General features: G+C 36.8%; 1 protein-coding gene across 9 annotated transcripts in view; it reads left to right on the top strand.

Annotated features, from left to right (window-relative positions):
• Nucleotides 1–21,598, top strand: part of NEK1 (NIMA related kinase 1) — a 216,960-nt gene that overhangs the window by 2,630 nt on the left and 192,732 nt on the right. For 8 of the 9 annotated variants that reach the window (XM_049631313.1, XM_049631305.1, XM_049631310.1 and 5 more), the window contains exons 3-4: nt 8,043–8,191; nt 8,622–8,718. In XM_049631313.1, coding sequence (XP_049487270.1) covers nt 8,075–8,191; nt 8,622–8,718 — 214 coding nt within the window. In that variant the 5' untranslated portion in view covers nt 8,043–8,074. Of the gene's footprint in view, nt 1–8,042; nt 8,192–8,621; nt 8,719–21,598 lie in introns of those variants that run through there. The other variant, XM_049631311.1, reaches the window with a different exon arrangement.

Here is a 21,598-nt window from a genome sequence, read left to right as displayed (position 1 = left end):
TGTGTATGTGTCATTCTCATACATTTGGAAATACTTGTAGGGTAGATTCCTAAAAATGGAATTTCTGGATCAAAGTGAACACTGATAATAATTTTGGTAGATATTGTGGGATTTTATTTTTCTTTATTAATTTTTTTAATGTTTTATTTATTTTTGGGAGAGAGAGAGAGCATGAGCAGGGGAGAGGCAGAGAGAGAGGGAGACATCCCAAGCAGGCTCCAGGCTGTGAGCTGTCAGCCCAGAGCCCGATGCTGGGCTCAAACTCACAAACCGTGAGATCATGACCTGAGCCAAAGTCGGACACTTAACCGACTGAGCCACCCAGGCAGTGCGATATTGTGGAATTTTATATTCCTTAGTATTTGTATCAATTTGTATTCACACCATATTCTGTTTTTTTATATTCCCCTCCAACATAGTACGGTAATAAACTTCCTGAATTTTGCCATTCTGATGGATGAAAAATGCTAAGTCTTATACTTTTTAAAATTAAAGTAAAATATACATAACAAAATTTATCTCTTGTATTATTATTATTATTATTATTATTATTATTATTTTAGGTAGGCTCCACACTGGGCATGGAGCCCAGGGTGGGGCTTGTACTCATGACCCTGAGATCTAGACCTAACCTGAGATCAAGAGTCAGATACGTGGGGAACCTGGGTGGCTCAGTCACCTCAGGTCATGATCTCACCCTACCTGGGATAGAGCCTCCCCTCAGGCTCCCATGCTGGGTTTGGAGCTGCTTAAGATTCTCTTTCTCCTTCTTCCTCTGCTCCTCACCGTGTGTACTTGCATGTTCTCTCTTTAAAAACAAACAAAGGGGTGCCTGGGTGACTCAGTCGGTTAAGCGTCCGACTTTGGCTCAGGTCATGATCTCGCAGTTCATGAGTTCAAGCCCCGCATCAGGCTCTCTGCTGACAGCTCAGAGCCTGGAGCCTGCTTCAGATTCTGTGTCTCCTTCTCTCTCTGTTCCTCCCCTACTCATGCTCTGTCTCTCTCTCTCTCAAAAATAAATAAAGATGAAAAAAATTAAAAAAACAAACAATCAAAAGTCATCCTATTTTTTTTTTTTTTAACATTTGAGTAGTTTATCATCTGGCATTTGCATTGATGTAAAGTGAAGAAAATGAGTGTAAGCTTTGTGTTTTCCACACATTACTACCTGTCTAAATATTATTTATTTCAAAATTTAATTTTTCACCACCGAGTTGAAAGATCATCATGCTCATCCACCAAGTTAAAAAAAAAATGTTTTTGATAGGTTTCTGGACTTTCTATGATTTGCCTGTCAATTTCATAGTTACTGTAATATATGTGTGTGTTATTGTAATATAATGTGTCCTTTTTTTAAAAAAAGTTTTGTTTTTGTTTTTGTTTTTTTTTGAGAGAGAGAGAGAGAGAGAGAGAGGTGAAGAGCAGAGAGAGAGGTGAGGGAGAGAGAATCCCAAGCAGGATATGCACTGTCAGTGCATAACCTCACCCAGGGCTTGATCTCATTAACTGTGAGATCATGACCTGAGCCGAAATCAAGAGTTGGATGCTTAACCTACTGAGCGACTCAGATGCCCCTAAAAATGTGTCTTGATATCAAGTAGAAAAGTCTTCCTTCATTGGTGTTTTTTGTTTTGTTGTTTTCAGTATTTCTCTGGCTATTCTTGCTTTTTTCTCATATTGACTTCAAATCAGCTTGTCTAATCACTGTGACCCATAAAGCTTGTGTTTTTATTAGGGCAGAATTAAATGTAGAGACTAAGAATTAAAAGTTTTCTGATTTGGGGTGCCTGAGTAGCTCAGTTGGTTAAACATCCAACTTCAGCTCAGGTCATGATCTCACATTTCATGAGTTCAAGCCCTGCATGAGGCTCTCTCCTGTTAATGCAGAGCTTGCTTTGGATCCTCTGTCCCCCCTCTCTCTCTGCCCCCCCCCATTCATATTCTCTCTCTCTCTCAAACTTTAAAAATTAAAAAACAAATCTTTTTTAATATTAAGTCTTCCCCCCTATTTTTCTTTTGTGTGCTTGTGTTTTCTTTCTATTTTCCTTTTTTTTTTTTTTTAGTTTTATTCATTTATTTTGGGGGAGAGAGATCCAGTAAGTGGGGAGGGGGGTGCAGCGCTGAGAGGGAGAAAAAGGGAGAGAGAGGATTCCAAGCATGCTCCTTGCATTTAGCACGGAGCCCGACGTGGGGCTCAGAAATCACAAACTGTGAGTTCATGACCTGAGCCGAAATAAAGAGTCAGACACTTAATCAACTGAGCTACCCAGGTGCCTCTTGAATATTTTCTGTTGATTCATTTTCCAGGTTAAAAACCTGTCTTCTATATCCTATCCTGTGTAAAAACCATGTGATGCCTTCTTAATTTCAGATATCTTCTATTTTAGTTCTGGAATGTTCATTTACTTTTAAAAAATAAATTTTAGTTCTTTGTTGAAATTCTCCATCTTTAAAAAAAATCACTTTTGTTCATCTCTTCCTCTTATTTTCTTGAACATACTATTCATGGTTATTTAAAATCCTCTATGATATGTCCATATTTGAGTCATTTGTAATTCTATTTCTATTGTTTATTTCTTTTGGTTTTGGTTATTTGGTTCTTTTGTTGTTTTTTTTTTATAGGTCTCATAAGTTTTTAAAAATGTTTGAGAGGGAGAGAACAGGAGTGAGAGTGGGGAGGGGGTACGGAGAGAGAGAGGGAGAGAGAGAATCCCAAGCAGGCTCCACACTGTCAGCGCAGAGCCCAACTCAGGACTGTATACCAAGAGTGTGAAATCATGGCCTGAGCCGAAATCAAGAGTTGGATACTTAACCCAACTGAGCCACCCAGGCTCCCTTAATTTATTTTCTTTCTTTCTTTCTTTCTTTCTTTCTTTCTTTCTTTTTCTTTCTTTCTTTCTTTCCTTCCTTCCTTCTAGAACACAAGTGGAGGAGAGGGAGGGGGGTAGAGAGAGAGAGAATCGTAAGCAGGCTCCATGCTCTGCATAAGCATGGAGCCTGATGCGGAGCTCCATCCCACAACCCTGGGATCATGAGCTGAACTGAAATCAAGAGTCAGCTGTTCAACCCACTAAGCCACATAGGTGCCCCACGCCTCATGATTTTTGACTGGATACTGGATGTTGTGAATGAAAGTCATAGAGGCTCTGGAACATGTATCTTCCAAAAAATTTGTTATGTTTTCTGACAGGCTGATGGGAGTATTAGCAGATTACTCTTTTATCCTATCAAAATTGGTGTTAGGCTTTGTTAGGACTAGTCTGTTTTAGTCTTGCTCTGAGTATGCACAACTTGGGAATGGGCTAACTGACAGTAGAGGAATTTATGTGCAGAATTTGGGGCTTTTTCTGTTCTTTTTCCTTCTCTCCAGGATTTTGGCAGCCTTAAACTCTGACCTCTCTTCTCCTTAGCTCAATAGGATTGGTGCTTTCTACTTAAGCTCCATGGTGCTACGTCACAGTTTGGAAAATGTCTCTAGGGAGAAGGCTGGGGTGAATGTGGAACTTATTAGCATATTCCCACCTCTCAATGATTATAGCCCCTCAATTCCTGTCTGTTGTTTTATTTATTTTACTCAGTATTTTGGTTGTTTTTGGAGGTAGGATGGTCTGATACAAGCTACAGAATCATGGCTGGTACCATTTATTATGTAGACCTTCACTTAATCTCCCACATCATGGATGGTACCATTCTCAGCTGTGTTGGTATCCCTAATCTAGAGACATCTATAGTCTTTTGCCGGCATGAGAGAGGGGTGGCCACCTGATTAGGTGAGGTGGAGGAGGCAAACTGTGTGTCTCATGCTATTACACAGCCTTTCAACCAATCCTGTTTTAGTTCTGGTATTATCCTCCCTCACAGAGGCACCTTTTTCTTCCTGTTACTGAGCTAATTTGTAGTGGAAATTGACTTCTTTTCCCCTGCTGGGTTACAGTACAACTTTTTCTAGTTTCCTAAGTTGGTTGCTGCTTGTTCATGTGTTTGTCAGCTTCCAGAAATTTATTGCTGTTATTTTCTCTCCTGTTCTGCCATTTTGATCCCTTTAAAGTTGTGTTAGGTCTGGGAAAGAAGTAGAGGTAAATATGTATGTTCAGTTTGATATGTTTAACTCCAAATTGCAATTTATTTTTTGACTTTTTAAAGATACAGGCTGAAGAAATTACTCTTGTGTTTTTTGATTTCTCTGAAGGAAAGACTTTGGCTGCATTTCTCTGTCATTCCTACTGTTTGTGGCTAATGGTACAATTCTAAACAATGTTGAAGTGTACTGTTTTGTGACCTAACTTTTTAATTTTCTTTGAATTATAGACTAGTAAAGTTGGTAGGGCCCTTAAGGTAGTATTATCTTTAAAATGTTAGTGTTTTTATTTATCTTTTTTTAGTTTTTAAAAATGTTTATTTATTTTTGAGAGAGAGATAGACAGAGATGGGGAGGGGCAGAGAGAGAGGGAGGCACAGAATCTGAAACAGGCTCCAGGCTCTGAGGTGTCAGCACAGAGCCTGACGCAGGGCTTGAACTCATGAGCCGTGAGATCATGACCTGAACCAAACTCAGACATGCAACTGACTGAGCCACACCAGGTGCCCTAAATTGTTAGTGTTTTTAGATGAAGGAAACAAGTTGCAGAGAAATCAGGTGGTTTGCTTTTGGTCACATAGTTTTTCTAAATCCATCATTTTATTTGTTATATCACATAACTCTTTGGAAAGCTTAAATATCAAAAACATCTTTGATTTTATGCTTTGAATATCTTTAATATCAGGTATATATTATAGAGATTACATTGATATAATTGTTAGAGACTTTAAGAATAGTGTCAAGTTGGTATTGTGATTTTCATTTGATGTTGGAAGCTGAAGCACAGAAAGGACAAACATTTGTAATTTTGGTTTATTACGAATATGAAATTAGAACAGGATTGTGATGGTCTTTCAGTTATACATATGATGATTTTGGATGTGTAAGCCTATTGTACATTTTTTTTATTATTTTTCATTTAGTTTGAAAAATCTTTTAGGATTTTAAGGCAGCCGAGAAGTCTCATGACTAGGAAATAAGTAGCTTGGTTAAATATGTTGTAAGGCACCGAAAGTATTCTATCTTTTCATGTTTTCCCCTTCCTCCAGTGTACAACAGTAGTTTAGTGTAGACTCTGCAGAAAAGAAGGACTTGTGAGTTGCTCTGAAATCCATTGACCACAAGCCTTTTATTGTTCAGAAAGCTTTCTGCACTTGACAATATTTGCTGGCAATTAGAATCATCGTTCTTCACTACCAGGAGCAGCAGATTCTCCTACACTGAGTTGTCAGAACCACAGTGCTCAGGAATGTGGTAGGCAGTAGGGTGTGGTACTAGGGACTCTTGGAACTTCTGTCTCATCAGTGTGGTCCCTGGAAAGGAATTGAAACTGAATTTTGAGGCAGAGCCAAATTGACTAATTTTGTTTCTCTTTCTTGGCAGCAGTCACAGAATAATGATGGTTGTGAAATAATCTTATTATATGGTTATTATTTAATGTAATTTGATTTGTGAAATTTAGTTTCCTAAGATGAGTTTATCTTGCTATTTTTTCCTAAATAGCATGGTAATATAATATATTCATGTCTGGGAGAAATCATTATATTCTGGCTGGTGCCCAGATAGCCATTACATTATGCCAGTTGACCATCTTGGACTTGAGAGTATGTTTGGAGTGACTTCTTTAACTCACTGATGATACTATATAGTTATTGTAATAGTTAATTTCCTATTTTTCTTAAAGTTGCTAAAAGCCTTGTCATATCTTACAGAAATTTTGAAATGTAATGTGGTTGTAATGTTTTCTACGATAGAAGAAGGCTCTTTCCCACGGAAGTTCCTCAGGCATAATTATCCCATTGATTTTACCAGAAGCTGGGTTCTGGACTTTAGTCTTACAGGTCCTGAATATAAATTTTGTCATTTAAGGAGATTGGATCATATTTTAGAGGCAAAGTAAAATTAAACAAATTTAGTATTGATGGATGAAATGAGAACATGGGTTTGTTAATTTATCATGAGAAATATGGTAAACTGTCACAGAAATATTTATGCGGTCTTCATGACAAGGCCATTTTCTCCTAGAAGGGAATCCTACATTGAAGGCCTGCTTGATGTGAATAGACATAGAAAAGAACAAGTTAGACAAATTAAGTATTTATTAGTTTTAAATTAATACAGTGAATTAATTTACTATAATTTGGGGTAATCTTGCCAATAGACTGTGCTAATGATTGTGACCATTTCACTCTCTTTCCCTCTTCCTTCCCTTTGACTTTTTTTAAGCTTTCGCCAACTAGGATTGGACTCTGGCTTCTATCCCACCCATCACTTTCCTGAAATTACTATTACTAAAGTTACTAATGACCCTAGTCAAGTACCTTGGTATGGTAAGGGTCTAATTATGATACCAAAGGCAGAAATATGAAGATTAATAACATGTTTAATTAATATCAAAATAATATCAAAATAAATTTTTATATGTAAATAAAATAGAAAGGCAGATAGCATATAAGGAAAAAATATTTATGATGGAGAGGGCTAACATCTTCATTAAAAAGGGACTTTTACAAATTAATAAAAAGACTATTCCAGTAGAAAACGAACAAAGAACATGAATGAGTAGTTCAAAAAAGAAGAAATACAAATGTTCAATAAATGTGGAAGAATTTTTCAAATTAACTGATAAGCAGCAGAAATTCAAATAAAAATGAGACACCATTTCCATGTTGAATGTAATGAGTAACAGTAACAACAGTGACAGTGCTCACTATGTGTCAGGCATTATTCTACAATAGAATACTGAAATTAATCCTCCCAGTAGTTCTGTAAGTATGTACAATTGTTATCCACATTTTACAGATGAGCAAACTGAGACACATAAAGCTGAGTAACTTGTCCAGTGTCACATAATAAAAAAGTGATAAAGTCAGGATTTAAATTCAGGCTCCCCAACTTAAAGTTTTAGTGCTCATTAACTACTATCCTTTATGGCTTCTCAGAGATTTTAATAAATAATAACCGGTGTTAAAAGGGTATCTAGGAAGAGGTACTTTTGTACACTGCTGGTTAGAATATTAGTAGGGGTGCCTGAGTGGCTCAGTCTTGAACATCCGGCTGTTGGTTTTGGCTCCAGTCATGCCTTCAGGATTGTGGTATCAAGTTCCCTGTCATACTCTCTGCTGGGCATGGAGCTTGCTTGAGATTCTCTCTCCCTTTCCACCCATCTCCTGCACTTGTGTGCTCTCTATTTCTTAGGAAAAAAAAAATAACATGTCTGTAAAACATTTAAGCTCTATGTTTCAAAATTTTAACATGTGCATATTCTTTGAACTAATAATTTATCCCAAGGAAATCCTTATAATAAGTACATAAAAATGTATGTACAGAAATTTTAAAGTTTTTCTATAATAACAAACAATGTAAATAATTTAATGTCTAATAAGAGAGAATGAAATAATTTTGGGAAATGCATTCTTATTGGAGATAATAAAATAATGCTGCTAATTAACTCACATAGGAAAAATTTTGTCTCTGTACGTTAAGTATATACAGTATTTGACTTTGCAAAGCATTCTTTTTTTTTTTTTTTAACGTTTATTTATTTTTGAGACAGAGAGAAACAGAGCATGAACGGGGGAGGGGCAGAGAGAGAGGGAGACACAGAATCAGAAGCAGGCTCCAGGCTCTGAGCCGTCAGCCCAGAGCCTGACGCGGGGCTCGAACTCACAGACCGTGAGATCGTGACCTGAGCCGAAGTCGGACGCTTAACCGACTGAGCCACCCAGGTGCCCCTATCTGTTGTAGCAAAGCATTCTTATAACATTGAAATGTCACTGTTTTTCTCTTTTGAACTATAACTAAGTTGTATGAGTAAAATTGAGATAAAGTTAATCTAATTTTAAGATTTTAAGTATTTTTTTTAAAGTAAGCAAGTCACTAAGGAATTAGAATTGAATTTGACATAATTGTTATGGAAGACATGCTTTATCTCTGTTAACTGTTACTTTTCTTTAATGTCTAGTATATCTGTTAAGATGCCTTAGAAAAAGAACCATGGAGAAGTATATTAGACTACAGAAGATTGGAGAAGGTTCATTTGGAAAAGCTATTCTTGTTAAATCTACAGAAGATGACAGACAATATGTTATCAAGGAAATTAACATCTCAAGAGTAAGTATTTTTTTTCTTTGGTTATTCAACTAATAGTCTGGTTTCAGTAGGGCTCACCCTTAGAGAACAAAAACAAACATGACAATGCATAACCCAAAGTGAAAGGCTGCCATAATCCCAAAGAGAACCATTAATTTCAGAATAGTGTGTATATCGTTTCATATTTTTTTCTGTGATGTGTGCTTGTGTTTATGTGTTTAAGTGTTTAAAAAAATACAACACCTGCTGTTGTGTAACTTAATCTAGTTTGAACATCTTAAAATGTTTTTACTTGTGGATTCAACTCATTCTCTTTAACTTCTGTCTTTATTTTGTTATTTGGACTGTGCTTTATTGGTACTGTTATATTTTAACCACTCTCTTACTGATGGACTTTTAGATTGTTTATTGATGGTTTAATTTAATGTTTTCTTTTTCTCTCCCATTTAAGATGTCCAATAAAGAAAGGGAAGAGTCAAGGAGAGAAGTTGCAGTGTTGGCAAACATGAAGCATCCAAATATTGTCCAGTATAGAGAATCATTTGAAGGTCAGATAAATTTTGCAAGAGTTCAAAAGAACTAAGCCATGTGACAACTTTTGGATATTTTCCTTCTAACGTATTTTCAGGAAGAAAAGCATATAATTTTTGCTTCCATACATATGTATATGAGTATCAGCTTGATTCTAGGATAATACTAATGTTACCAGTGGGAGAGTCTGCATTGTGTGAATGGAGGTCTTGGTCCTTGGATTCCCCACAAGGAGATTCACGTGCGATACTCGCTGGAATAAAGACAGCCAGGAGGGAAGTAACAAGCACAAAGCAGTTTATTAAAGCAAAAGTACACTCTACCAGGTGGGAGAGCTGGTAGAATCTACCATAGGTTGTTTTGGGATTGGATGTTATTGGGTCTCTCTGGTTTGGGAGGCGCAGTGACTTACAGTGGGGTGGTCTTTAATAGGAAACTCCTCCCACGGATTGAGAGGGGTAGTTTTTGACCCCACTGGGATTTGTACCTGAAACTCAAGGCAGCCCTTCTCCAGGGCAGGGCAGTACATCAATGCAAATGCATTGTAATAACTCTAGGGGTTACCCTGGGCAGAGGTGGTAGAGGAAAGGAGGAGAACACCCCAAGGTCTTGGAAGCCTGAAGGTGAGGTTGTTGTGCCCCAGGGCTTTTAATGTGTGGCTTATCTGTCACTGTCCTTGTCTTTCTCCTTTAAGGACTTGGGACTCTGTCTCAGGGCATTACTTCCACTGCTGCTGTCTCTTCTACCTAACACTAACACCACATTGTCTGTGTGTAATTTTATATTGCCTCACTGGTACTGTAATTGCTTAAAAAGAAGCAATGTGGTTAAATTTAAGAATTTGGACAAAGCAAAAACAGTAACATGTCATTTTATTTTTTATTAAAAAAAATTTTTTTTAACGTTTATTTATTTTTGAGACAGAGAGAGACAGAGCATGAATGGGGGAGGGTCAGAGAGAGGGAGACACAGAATCTGAAACAGGCTCCAGGCTCTGAGCTGTCAGCACAGAGCCCGACGCGGGGCTCGAACTCACAGACTGCGAAATCATGACCTGAGCCGAAGTTGGCCGCTTAACCAACTGAGCCACCCAGGCGCCCCAGTAACATGTCATTTTAAACAAAGCTTCCTTTAACCACTACCACTACTGCCACTAAGAAAATGTTGTGGTCTTTAGAAAGTATCCTAATCACTTGTGTTCTAGTATACCTCATTATTGTGATACTGAGGTATGTTGACCATATTCTCAGGTTCTTGAAATGTCATAGCTATAATGCTGTTTTTGGAAATATATATTTGGTAGTGCAGGAGCTAAGATAAAGCAAAGCTTCTCTAAAGGCAGGTGAAGATGGTTTGTTGAAGTCCTTTGGAAGTCTTTCCCATTGTTATCATAAATCCCTATAAATTATAAAACAGATTATTTGTGTATATATGTATGTATTTATTTTTTAGTTAACAACACTACTGTTTATTTAAGGAAATGGGTTGAAAAGAAGAAGAAAAAAAGAAACCGAAAAAAGCTACTTCAGCTCCTGATTTTCTGTTGCTTGAGTCCTAAATTTATAATCATAGTTTTTTTCTCCTTCCTCAACCAATTACTTGTCCTTCTTTGCCCTCTGCAGCATCTTGGCTGGGTGTGGTCTGTTTTGCCAAGTGGAATAACTCAAACCATGATCACTGCAGGATCTAAGTGTTTGAAAGTCCTATATTTTTTGCAGTTTTTCATTAAATATGGCTATTTGGCAAGAGAGGAAAAGAGGAACCTTAACAAATGTATTGGGTTCCAGTAATAGCCTTCCTTGCCTTTATTGTGTTTCAGAAACACAGTTTCCCCTAATCACAATTCAGCACTTCAGCCAGCACAGTGATTCTTAACAGAAAAATAATTTAGATCGAAAGTAGTAGATAGTTTAAATGTTTGTTTCAGGGTCAAATCGCATACCAGTTTCAGAGTCTGAATTAGAGCAAAAGTATCCTTGTTCCCAAATTAACATGGTACGTACTAAAGGAGAACATACTTAAAAAGATAGGGATCAATTGACACATATCATAAGGTACTCAGTTCATTTATTTATGATGGCAGTGAAGTGAGGATTTATACAAGTGAAAGGGTACAGTGTTAACCATCTTCTCCTTCCCATGACCCTGAATTTCCTTTATCTTTATCCTTGCTTCTCCTTTAGTTTAATTTCTCTTTCATTACCAAAATTTTAATATTTCAAATAAAAGGTTTGAATATATGTCAACAAATATTCTAGCAGGTGTTTTGTAGTTGTATAGAATGCTTCACATAGAAACATCTAAATGAGTCAAGAGGTAGCACATTCTTTAAATAAGGTTGTTTTCTTTTAATGCTATTTAATTTTATTTATTATTATTTTTTAATCTTTATTTATTTTTGAGAGAGAGAGAGCAAACAAAGGAGCAACAGAGAGAGAAGGAAACACAGGATCCGAGGCAGGCTCCAGGCTCTGAGCTGTTAGTACAGAGCCTGACGTGGGGCTCGAACTCACCATCTGTGAATTCATGACTTGAGCCGAAGTCAGATGCTCTACTGACTGAGCCATCCACGCATCCCTAATACTGCTATTTAATTTTAAAGGAATACATGCTCATGGTAAACATTCAAAAAGTACAGCTGGCACGAGCCTAAATTCTCTGTTCCTCTCACTCCGTCTTCTTTCCCGTTCCCCTAGGGGTAAATAGTCAGTGTTACGAATTCAGTGTTTCTTTATTGTAGTTTCTGGAACAAACATATACATACAGTTTTTAACATTTAAAAACAAGTGGGATGACATTATCTATTTCTGCATCTTGCTCTTTTCACTTTATATCTCATGGATTTCTTTCCATGTCATTATGTATTGATGCACCACATTCTTTATAACTTTCTTATAACAACTGCAGCATATCCCATTGTGTGCATTGTATGGTTCTATCACAGTTTATTTAGCTAGTTTTCTGTTAGGGACACTTAGGTTGTTTTTAGTTTTTCACTATTGCAGATAATGTTGCACTGAATATCCTTGTACAGGTGTCTGTGTACTATCATAGTATTTCTGTAGGAGTGGAATTGTTAGACTAAAGGAAGTAAGAGTTCCTGTGTCTCTCTCACTTTCCAACCTTGGCTTATACTTCATTCTATAATTTATATGATACAACTTTATCTGGTAATTCATATATATTTCTACCTTACCTGAATGATCTCATTGTAATCCATGTAGTTCTTTGAACCTCTGTAGTTTCAGTAAGAGCTTTTAGAAGCTCTAAAATACAAATGTTCTCTAAAATGATTAAAAATAACTTATATATGCAAACATTTAAAATCCGTCAATTTTAGGGGCGCCTGGGTGGCTCAGTCGGTTAAGCGTCTGACTTTGGCTCAGGTTATCTCACAGTTTGTGGGTTTGGGCCCTGCATCAGGCTCTGTGCTGACAGCTCAGAGCCTGGAGTCTGCTTTGGATTCTGTGTCTCCCTCTCTCTCTGCCCCTCCCTCACTTGCACTCTCGCTCTCTCTCTCTCTCTCTCTCTCTGTCTCAAAAATAAATAAAAAATGTTAAAAACAAAAGAGGCATCAAAGAAATGAAATATTGATGTCATTGTTAGATACCATTGTAAGTAAATCTTATAAAGTCACTTAAAAGGCAGTATGGTTCTGTTGTGACAATCATACAAATAAGACCACCAGTGTGATTTTTTTTTTTAAGTCCCAACATTATGCATATGGGAATTTAGGGCACAGAAAAAATTGCATTGACAACATAAACAGATTTTAAAAATTGCTGTCTTTGGGGTGCCTGCGTGGCTCAGTCAGTTAAGTGTCTGACCTTTGATTTTGGCTCAGGTTATGATCTCATGGTTCTTGAGATCTAGCCCGGAGTCAGATTCTGTGCTGAGAATGTGGAGCCTGCTTGAGATTCTCTCTCTCCCTCCCTCTCTGCCCCTCCCCTGCTCTCTCTTTCTCTCAAAATAAATAAACTTTAAAAAAAGTGCTGTCTTCAATTTAAGTTAAAAGGAAAAATGAAGGCCATGTGTATTGGAAAAACTTATAGAAGAATCAATAAAAGACGCCTATATTGAAGACAGATGTGAAATGTTTGGATAAAGTTATTCTATAAGACATGTGAGTGGGGAGAAAATAGTATTTCCAGGCGTATAAATATATAACTGGATTATAATACTACATATCATAAGTATACACTTTACATCCCTAAATTTATAAAGTAAAATTTTAATCATTGAGAAAGTGCGGGATTATTTTGTATTACTGTATATTTGGGTATCTGGATTATACATTTTACTCAGGTATTTATATACTGCTCTGTGTTTTTGCTTGTCTGTAGCTATCACCTTTTAATTTTGTTATTTTTATTTTCCTACATTCTGTGATTTTTATCCTCTTAAGTTTTATGTCTTACTGTTTCGAAAGTAATTTTTATATCTTTAATGGCAGCTTTTCAATATCATACTTGGTTATAGGTGTTAGCATTCAGTTTGTTCCTCATTGGTGCTGTCAAAATCTAACTTCTGTGTCTACTTGAAAAAAGCTTTTCTTTGAGGCTAAATTTGGATTACTTTTTGCTGCAGGTAATAGAGAATCTAACCAGTATTGGCTTAAGTGGAAAAGATATTTAACTCACCTAACACGAAGTCTCAAACATAAGCAGTCCTATAACAGGGCATGTCTGGTAGTTTAGGAGTGTTACCAAGATTCAGGCTCTTCTCTTCTGCATTCTTAGTCTAAGTTTTTCAGCCTAATGCTTTTCACCTTGTCCCAAGATGGCTCTTGGAATTTAGGCAGATGTTTTCATCTAAGGCTGAAAGAAGGAGGCAGTACCAGCAGGTCTTCTTAAATCTGTTCATTTAGTAAGGTAAACAAATGCTTTTTTAGAAGCCATTGTTCAGATTTCCTCTTACGTCTTATTGGCCAAAACTGGGTCAGTGACCACTCTGGCTGTAGGGGATACTCGAAATGAGAAAATCTGGGATTTTTTTTCAGCTTCTCAGTTGAGGAGTAATGAAGGAGAAGAGGGTTATAATTAGCTATTGAGTTAGTCAGCTAAGTGCATGCTTTGCTCGTTGGTTGTGGTTCATATCCTCATTACTATGTTTTTGTTAAACTCTTAGTCATTTTCTAACATGCATTGAGGCTTAGTCACTTGTCTTATAGTCTTTTTGCCCCAACTTCAAGCATTTTATGTGTTGGTGGTTTTTGTGAGTTTCAGAGTATGTTTCTCCATTATTGTGTGAGCCCATTGGCGATCATGGTGGGAATTATATTTCTGTATCCCTAGCATCTTGTGCGAAGTGCCTGGCATATAGTGGACACTTGGATGTTTGAATGTTTGAAGAAATACAGAACAGATCAGTACGTCCCTTGTCGAAAAAAGGCTTTTCTGTTGACCTTACATTTTAAGTAGTATTTATCCCAAAATTAATAATAGATGTATTATAAGCAGCAGAAAATATTACAGTTTATGTCCTAGAGCTTAAACATTTTACTTCGCAAGTATCTTTTAAGTTTATTTATTTATTTGAAGTGGGGGGGGGAGAGAGAGAGAGAGACAGAGAAGGAAAGTGGAGGAGGGGCAGAGAGGGGGCGAGAGAGAATCCTAGGCAGGCTCTGGACGGTGCAGAGCCCGATGCAGGGCTCAAGCTCACAAACTGAGATCACCACCTGAGCCGAAGTCAGAAGCTTAACTGACTGAGCCACGCAGGTCACCCTAAACATTTTATTTTAGAATCGCTTCTCCTCCATCCCTTTCTCAGGGCCTGTTTAACCTTCTCTGTCTCTCACACACATATATACATACACATTTACACCTTTTTTTTTCTTTTGATAGTTTGGTTTTTGATACATGCATCTGGCACAAAATTCCCATGTTCTGTAACAATAAAAAGTTTGCCCTCTATTCCTATCTTTGAGCCACCTGTTTTACTTCTTTGGGTTTAACCATTGTTACCACTATCTTGTATTTCAGAAATATTTGAAATATTAATATAAAGCATATACAAGTGATAGCATACTGTACATGATTTTTTGCTCTTTTTATGCTATATAAATGTTAACATCCTATACATATCTTTTTACAAATAATGGATTGCACATTTTTTGGGGATTTTGTTTTTTTATTCACATTGTGGTATCTTATATGTTTATTTGATATCATTCATAAAGAGTTATACAGATTCTTTTATTTATTTAGTTTTAATTTTAATTGCTGTGTATATAGTGTTTAATATAGTGTTATATTAGTTTCAGGAGTGCAGTATAGTGATTCAACAATTCTCTACATTACTCAGTGCTCATCAAGATAAATGTACTCTTGCTCCCCTTCACCTGTTTCACCCATCACCCCACCCACCTCCCTTCTGGTAACCATCAATTTGTTCTCTAGTTAAGAGTCTGTATTTTGGTTTGTCTCCTTCTTTTCTTTGTTTTGTTTCTTAAATTTCACATATGAGTGAAAATATGGTATTTGTTTTTCTGTGACTTATTTCACTAGCATTATACTCTCTAGATCCATCCACATTGTTGAGAATTGCAAGGTCTTATTGTTTTTTTTTTTTAAGTTTATTTATTTTGAGAGAAAGAGTTCACGTGTGCAAGTGGGGAAGGGGCAGAGAGAGAAGGAGAGAGAGAATCCCAAACAGATTCCATGCTGCCATTGCAGAGCCCAATGCAGGGCTCGATCTCATGAACCCTGAGATCACACCTGAGCTGAAATCAAGAGTTGGATGCTTAACTGACTGAACCACCCAGGCCTCCCAAAAATCTTATTCTTTTTTATGCCTAAGTAATATTCCATCACATGGAATATGTGTGTGTGTGTGTGTGTGTGTGTATGTATATACATTTATGTATGTATGTGTATATAGAGGTTTATATGTTTGTGTATGTATATATGTTTGTGTATGTATATATATGTATATGTGTGTATACAGATATACATACATATGTGTATAGATGTATGTATATGTGTATATGTGTGTATATATGTGTGTGTGTCTATATATATATTTATTTATACACACATCTTTTTTATCCATTCATCTATTGATGGACACTTGGGCTGCTTCCATAATTTGGCCTATTGTACTTAATGCTGCAATAAACATAGGGGTGTATGCATCTTTTTAAATTAGTGTTTTTGATTTTTTGGGTAAATAATCAGTAGGGGACTTACTGAATCATATGGTAGTTCTATTTTAATTTTTTGAGGCACTTCTATACTGTTTTCCTGAGTGGCTGTACCAGTTTTCATTCCCACCAACAGTGCATGAGGGTTCCCTTTTCTCTATATCCTCACCAACACTTGTTTATTGTGTTTAAAAAAATTTTTTTAAATATTTTTCAAGGAGAGAGAGAGCGTGAGCAGAGGAGGGGCAGAGAGAGAAGGAGACACTGAATCTGAAGCAGGCTCCTGGCTCTGAGCAGTCAGCACAGAGCCCAATGTGGGGCTCAAACTCATGAGCCATGAGATTGTGACCTGAGCCGAAGTCAGATGCTCAACCGACTGAGACACCCAGATGTTCCTGTGTTTTTGATTCTAGCCATTCTGACAGGTGTGAGGCGGTATCTCATTGTGGTTTTGATTTTCATTTCTCTGATGATGAGTGATGTTGAGCATCTTTTCATGTGTCTGTTGGCAATCTGTATGTCTTCTTTGAAGAAAGGCCTGTTCATGTCTTCTGCCATTTTGAATTGGATTATTTGGTTTTTTTGGTGGTGAGTTATGTAAGTTCTTTATATATTTTGGATAATGTTTATCAGATATGTCATTTGCAAATATCCTCTCCCATTCTGAAGGTTGCCTTTTAGTTTTGTTGATTGTTTCCTTTGCTGTGCACCCCTATGTTTATTGCAGCATTAAATACAATTTTGATGTAGTCCCAGTCATTAATTTTTGCTTTTGTTTCCCTTGGATCAGGACACAGATCTGGAAATATGTTGCTACAGCTGGTATCAGAGAAATTACTGTCTGTGCTCTCTTGTAAGGTTTTTATGGTTTCAGGTCTCACATTTAGTTCCTTAAGCCATTTTGAGTGTATTTTTGTGTATGATGTAAGAAAGTGGTTCAGTTTTATTCATTTTCATGTAGCTGTCCAGTTTTCCCATCATCTTTTGTTGAAGAGACTTTTGCCAATTGCATATTCTTGCCTCTTTTGTCAAAGATAAATTGACCATATAATGATGGATTTATTCCTGGGCTCTCTCTTCTTTTCTTTTTTTTTTTTTTTTAATTTTTTTTAACGTTTATTTATTTATGAGACAGAGAGAGACAGAGCATGAATGGGGGAGGGGCAGAGAGAGAGGGAGACACAGAACCGGAAGCAGGCTCCAGGCTCTGAGCCATCAGCCCAGAGCCCGACGCGGGGCTCGAACTCACGGACCGTGAGATCATGACCTGCGCTGAAGTCGGACGCTTAACCGACTGAGCCACCCAGGCGCCCCTCTCTTCTTTTCTACTAATGTATGTGTCTGTTTTTGTGCCAGTACCATACTGTTTTGATTGCTACATCTTTGTAGTATCTCAAAATCTGAGATTGTGATACTTCCAGTTTTGTTCTTTTTCAAGATTGCTTTTGCCCTTTGGCATGTTTTGAGGTTTCATACAAAATTTTAGGATTGTTCTAATTCTGTGAAAAATGCTGTTGGTATTTTGATAGGGATTGCATTAAATCAGTAGATTGTTTTGGGTAGTATGTACATTTTAACAATTTTTGTTCTTCCAGTCTGTGAACATGGAATATCTTTCCATTTTTTTGTGTCTTCAAGTTTTTTTCATCAGTGCTTTATAATTATCAGAGTATAGGTTTTTCACCCTCTTGGTTAAGTTTATTCCTAGGTACTTTATTGTTTTGGGTGCATTTGTAAGTGGAATGGTTTTCTTAAGTTCTCTTTCTGCTATTTCATTATCAGTGTATAGAAATGCAATGGATTTCTCTACATTGATTTTGTATCCCATGACCTTCTTGAATTCATTTATTAGTTCTAGTAGTTTTTTGGTGGTCTTTTAGGTTTTCTATGTATAGGATCCTGCTATCTACAAATAGTGAGTTTTACTTTTTCCTTACCAATTTGGATGCCTTTTATTCCTTTATTTTGTGTGATTGCTGTGGCTAGGACTTCCAATACTATGTTGAATAAAAGTGGTGAGAGTAGTCATCCTTGTCTTCTTCTTGACCTTGGGGGAAAAGCTCTATTTTTCACCACTGAGTATTATATTAGCTGTGGGTCTTTCATATATGGCCTTTACTACGTTGCAGTATATTCCCTCTAGACCTGCTTTGTTGAGGGTTTTTATCATAAATTGATGATGTACTTTATGAAATGCTTTTTTTGCACCTATTGAAATAATCGTATGGTTTTTATACTTTCCTTTGTTGATATATCACATTACTTGATTTGCAAATGTTGAACCACTCTTGCATCCTAGGGATAAATTCCACTTGATCATGGTGAATAATTTTTCAGTGTATTGTTAGATTCAGTTTGCTAATATTTGTTGAGGACTTTTGTATCTTTGTTCATCAGAGATAGTGGCCTGTAGTTTTCTCTTTTTGTAGTGTCTTTTTTTTAAAAGAGGTTTATTTTTGAGAGAGTGAGCAGGGGAGGTGCGGAGGGGCGGGGGGCAGGCAGAGGATCTGAAGCAGGCTTCACCCTGACGTCAGAAAGCCCAATGCAGGGCTCGAACCCCCAAAGCATGGGGTCATGGCCTAAGCTCAACCAGTTGAGCCATGCAGGTTCCTCTGTAGTGTCTTTATCTGGTTTTGGTGTCAGCTGGCCTCATAGAATGAATCTGGATTTTCCTTCCTCTTCTATTTTGGAATAGTTTGGAAGCATAGGTATTCCCTCTTCCTTAAATGTTTGGTAGAATTCACCTGTGAAGCTGTCTGGTCCTGGACTTTTGTTTGTTGGGAGTTTTTTTTTTTTTTTTTTTTTTTTTTTATATTGCTGATTCAATTTCATTACTGGTAATTGGTCTGTTCAAACTTTCTGTTTCTTCCTGATTCAGTTTTGGGAGGTTATATGGTTTTAGGAATTTTTCTGTTTCTTCTGGATTGTCCATATGTTGGCATGTAATTTTTCATAATATTCTTTTACAATCCTTTGTATTTCTGTGGTGTTGGTTGTTAATTTCTCTTCTTTCATTTCTGATCTTGCCTACTTGAGCCCTCTCTCTTTTCGATGAATCTGGCTAAAGGTTTATCAATTTTGTTGGTACTTTCAAAATACCAACATCTGGTTTCATTAGTCTGTTCTGTTTTTTTAGTTTCTATTTCATTTATTTCTGCTCTAATCTTTATTATTTCTTTCATTCTACTGTATTTAGGTTTTGTTCCTTTTTTTCTAGCTCCTTTGGGTATAGGGTGAGGTTGCTTATTTGAGATTATTTTTGCTTTTTGATGTAGGTCTATATTGGTTTGAACTTCTCTCTTAGAGCAGTGTTTTGCTGCATCCCAAAGATATTGGACCATTGTGTACTAAATTTCATTTGTCTTTGTGTATTTTTTGATTTCCTCTTTGATTTCTTGGTTAACCCATTCGTTGTTTAGTAGCTTGTTATTTAATCTCCATGTAGTTGTGTTCTTGCCAGATATTTTCTTTGTGGTTGATTTCTTGTTTCTTAGGTTTGTAGTCAGAATATATAAATCGTATGATTTTGATTTTTCTGAATTTGTTGAGACATGTTTTGTGGCCTAATATGTGATCTTTTCTGGAGTGTGTTCTATGTGCACTTGAACGTGTATTCTGCTGTTTGGATGGGATATTTTGAATATATCTATTAGATCCATCTGGTCCAGTGTGTCATTCAAAGCCACTGTTTCCATTTTTATTTTCTCTTTGGATGATCTGTCCATTGATTTAAGTGCAGTGTTAAAGTCCCCTACTATTCTTATATTACTATTGATTACTTCCTTTATGTTTTATATTTTATAGCTGCTTTTGTATTTGGTTGCTTTCATGTTGAGTGCATAAATATTTACAATTGTTATATTTTCTTGTTGGATTATTTCCTTTATGATTATGTAGTGTCCTTTGTCTCTTGTTATACTCTTTGTTTTAAAAATGTAGTTTGTCTGATTAGAAATATTGCTACCCCACTTTCTGTTCAGTTCCATTTGCATGATAAATGCTTTCCATCCTTTCACTTTCAATCTGCTTGTGCATTTAGGTCTTAAATGAGTCTCTGGTAGACACCATATAGATGGTTCTTACTTTTTTATCCATTCCATGACTCTGTGTCTTTTGATTGGAGTGTTTAGCCCATTTACAATCAGAATAATTATTGATAGGTATATAATTATTGCCATCTTGTTACTTGTTTTATGATAGTTTTTGTAGTTCTTCTGTGTTTCTTGCTTCTTTTGCTCTCTTCTCTCATGGTTTGTTGGCTTTCTTAGTAATATACTTGGATTCCTTTCTCTTTATATTTTGCTTATCTGCTACTGGGTTTTGATTTGTGGTTACTATTATGTTTGTATATAAAATCCTGTTCATATAGCAGTCTATATTAACTTGATGGTTGCTTCAGTTTGAACACATTCTTTACTCTCCCTCTCCCCCACGTTTTAGGTATATGGTGTCATATTTTACATCCTTTCATTCTGTGAAACCTTTCACTGATTTTTACACATATACTTATTTTGCTGCTTTTTTGTGTCCCATTTTTCTTACTCACAGTTAAGGTCTTTTCTTTCTACTCAAAGAGTCCCTTCTAACATTTTTTGTAGAGCTGGTTTAGTGGTTAAGACTTTCTTTAATTTTTGTTTGTCTCAGAAGCTCTTCACCTGTCCTTCTATTCTGATGATAGCCTTACTGCATGGAGTATTCTTGGCTGCGGGTATTTTTCTTTCAGCACTTTGAATATATTATGCCACTCCCTTTGGCCTGTAAAGTTTCTGTTGAAAAAATGCACTGATAGCCTTATGAGGTTTCTTATGTACTTAAGTATCTTCTCTTACTGTTTTTAAAATTCTCTTCTTATCACTACTTTTTGCCATTTTAATTACTGTCTTGGTGTGGACCTTTTTTTTTAATGTTTATTTATTTTTGAGAGAGAGGGAGAGAGCGCAAGCATCAGCAAGAGAAGGGCAGGAAGAGGGGGGAACAGAATCCAAAGCAGGCTCCAGGCTCCAGGCTCCGAGCTGTCAGCACAGAGCCTGACGTGGAGCTCGAACTCACAAACTGCGAGATCATGACCTGAGCTGAAGTCAGATGCTTAACTGACTGAGCCACCCAGGCACCCCTTGGTGTGGACCTTCTTACATTGATTTTGTTGGGGGCTGTGTCTCCTGGATGTGGATTTCTGTTTCCTTTCCCAGATTAGGGAAGTTTGCAGCTATTTTATCTTCAAATACATTTTCTGACTCCTTTTCCCTCTCTTCTGGGATCACTATGATGTGAATTATTAATTATCCTTGATGGTGTCACTGAGTTCCCAAGTCTATTTAAAAAAATTTTTTTTTATGTTTATTTATTTTTGAGAGGGAGTGTGAGCAGGGGGAGGGGCAGAGAGAGACAGAGTTAAGAATCTGAACTGGGCTTCAGGTCTGAGCTGTTGTCACAGAGCCTGACCATGGCATTGAACCCACAAGCCATGAGATCATTACCTGAGCTGAAGTTGGATGCTTAACCAGCTGAGCCACCCAGGTGCCCTGAAGTCAATTTTTTATTATTTTTCCTCTCTCCCCTTCGGCTTGATTGCTTTCCATTCCTCTGTCCTGGTTGCTGATCCATTCCTCTGCTTCCTTTAGTCTACTATTTATAACATTGAGTACATTTTTTATTTCAGTTATAGAGTCCTTAATCTCTGATTCATTCTTTTTTTATGTTTTTTATCTTGATGTTAGGAGTCTCACTGAGGTCCACTGTTTTCTCAAGTCCAGTGA

The sequence above is a fragment of the Panthera uncia genome, chromosome B1 (genome assembly GCF_023721935.1).
Source record: "Panthera uncia isolate 11264 chromosome B1, Puncia_PCG_1.0, whole genome shotgun sequence".
In the NCBI taxonomy this organism is placed as follows: Eukaryota; Metazoa; Chordata; class Mammalia; order Carnivora; family Felidae; genus Panthera; species Panthera uncia.
The sequence above is the reverse complement of the archived record's forward strand: the minus strand, read 5'-3'. Positions and strand labels throughout refer to the sequence as shown.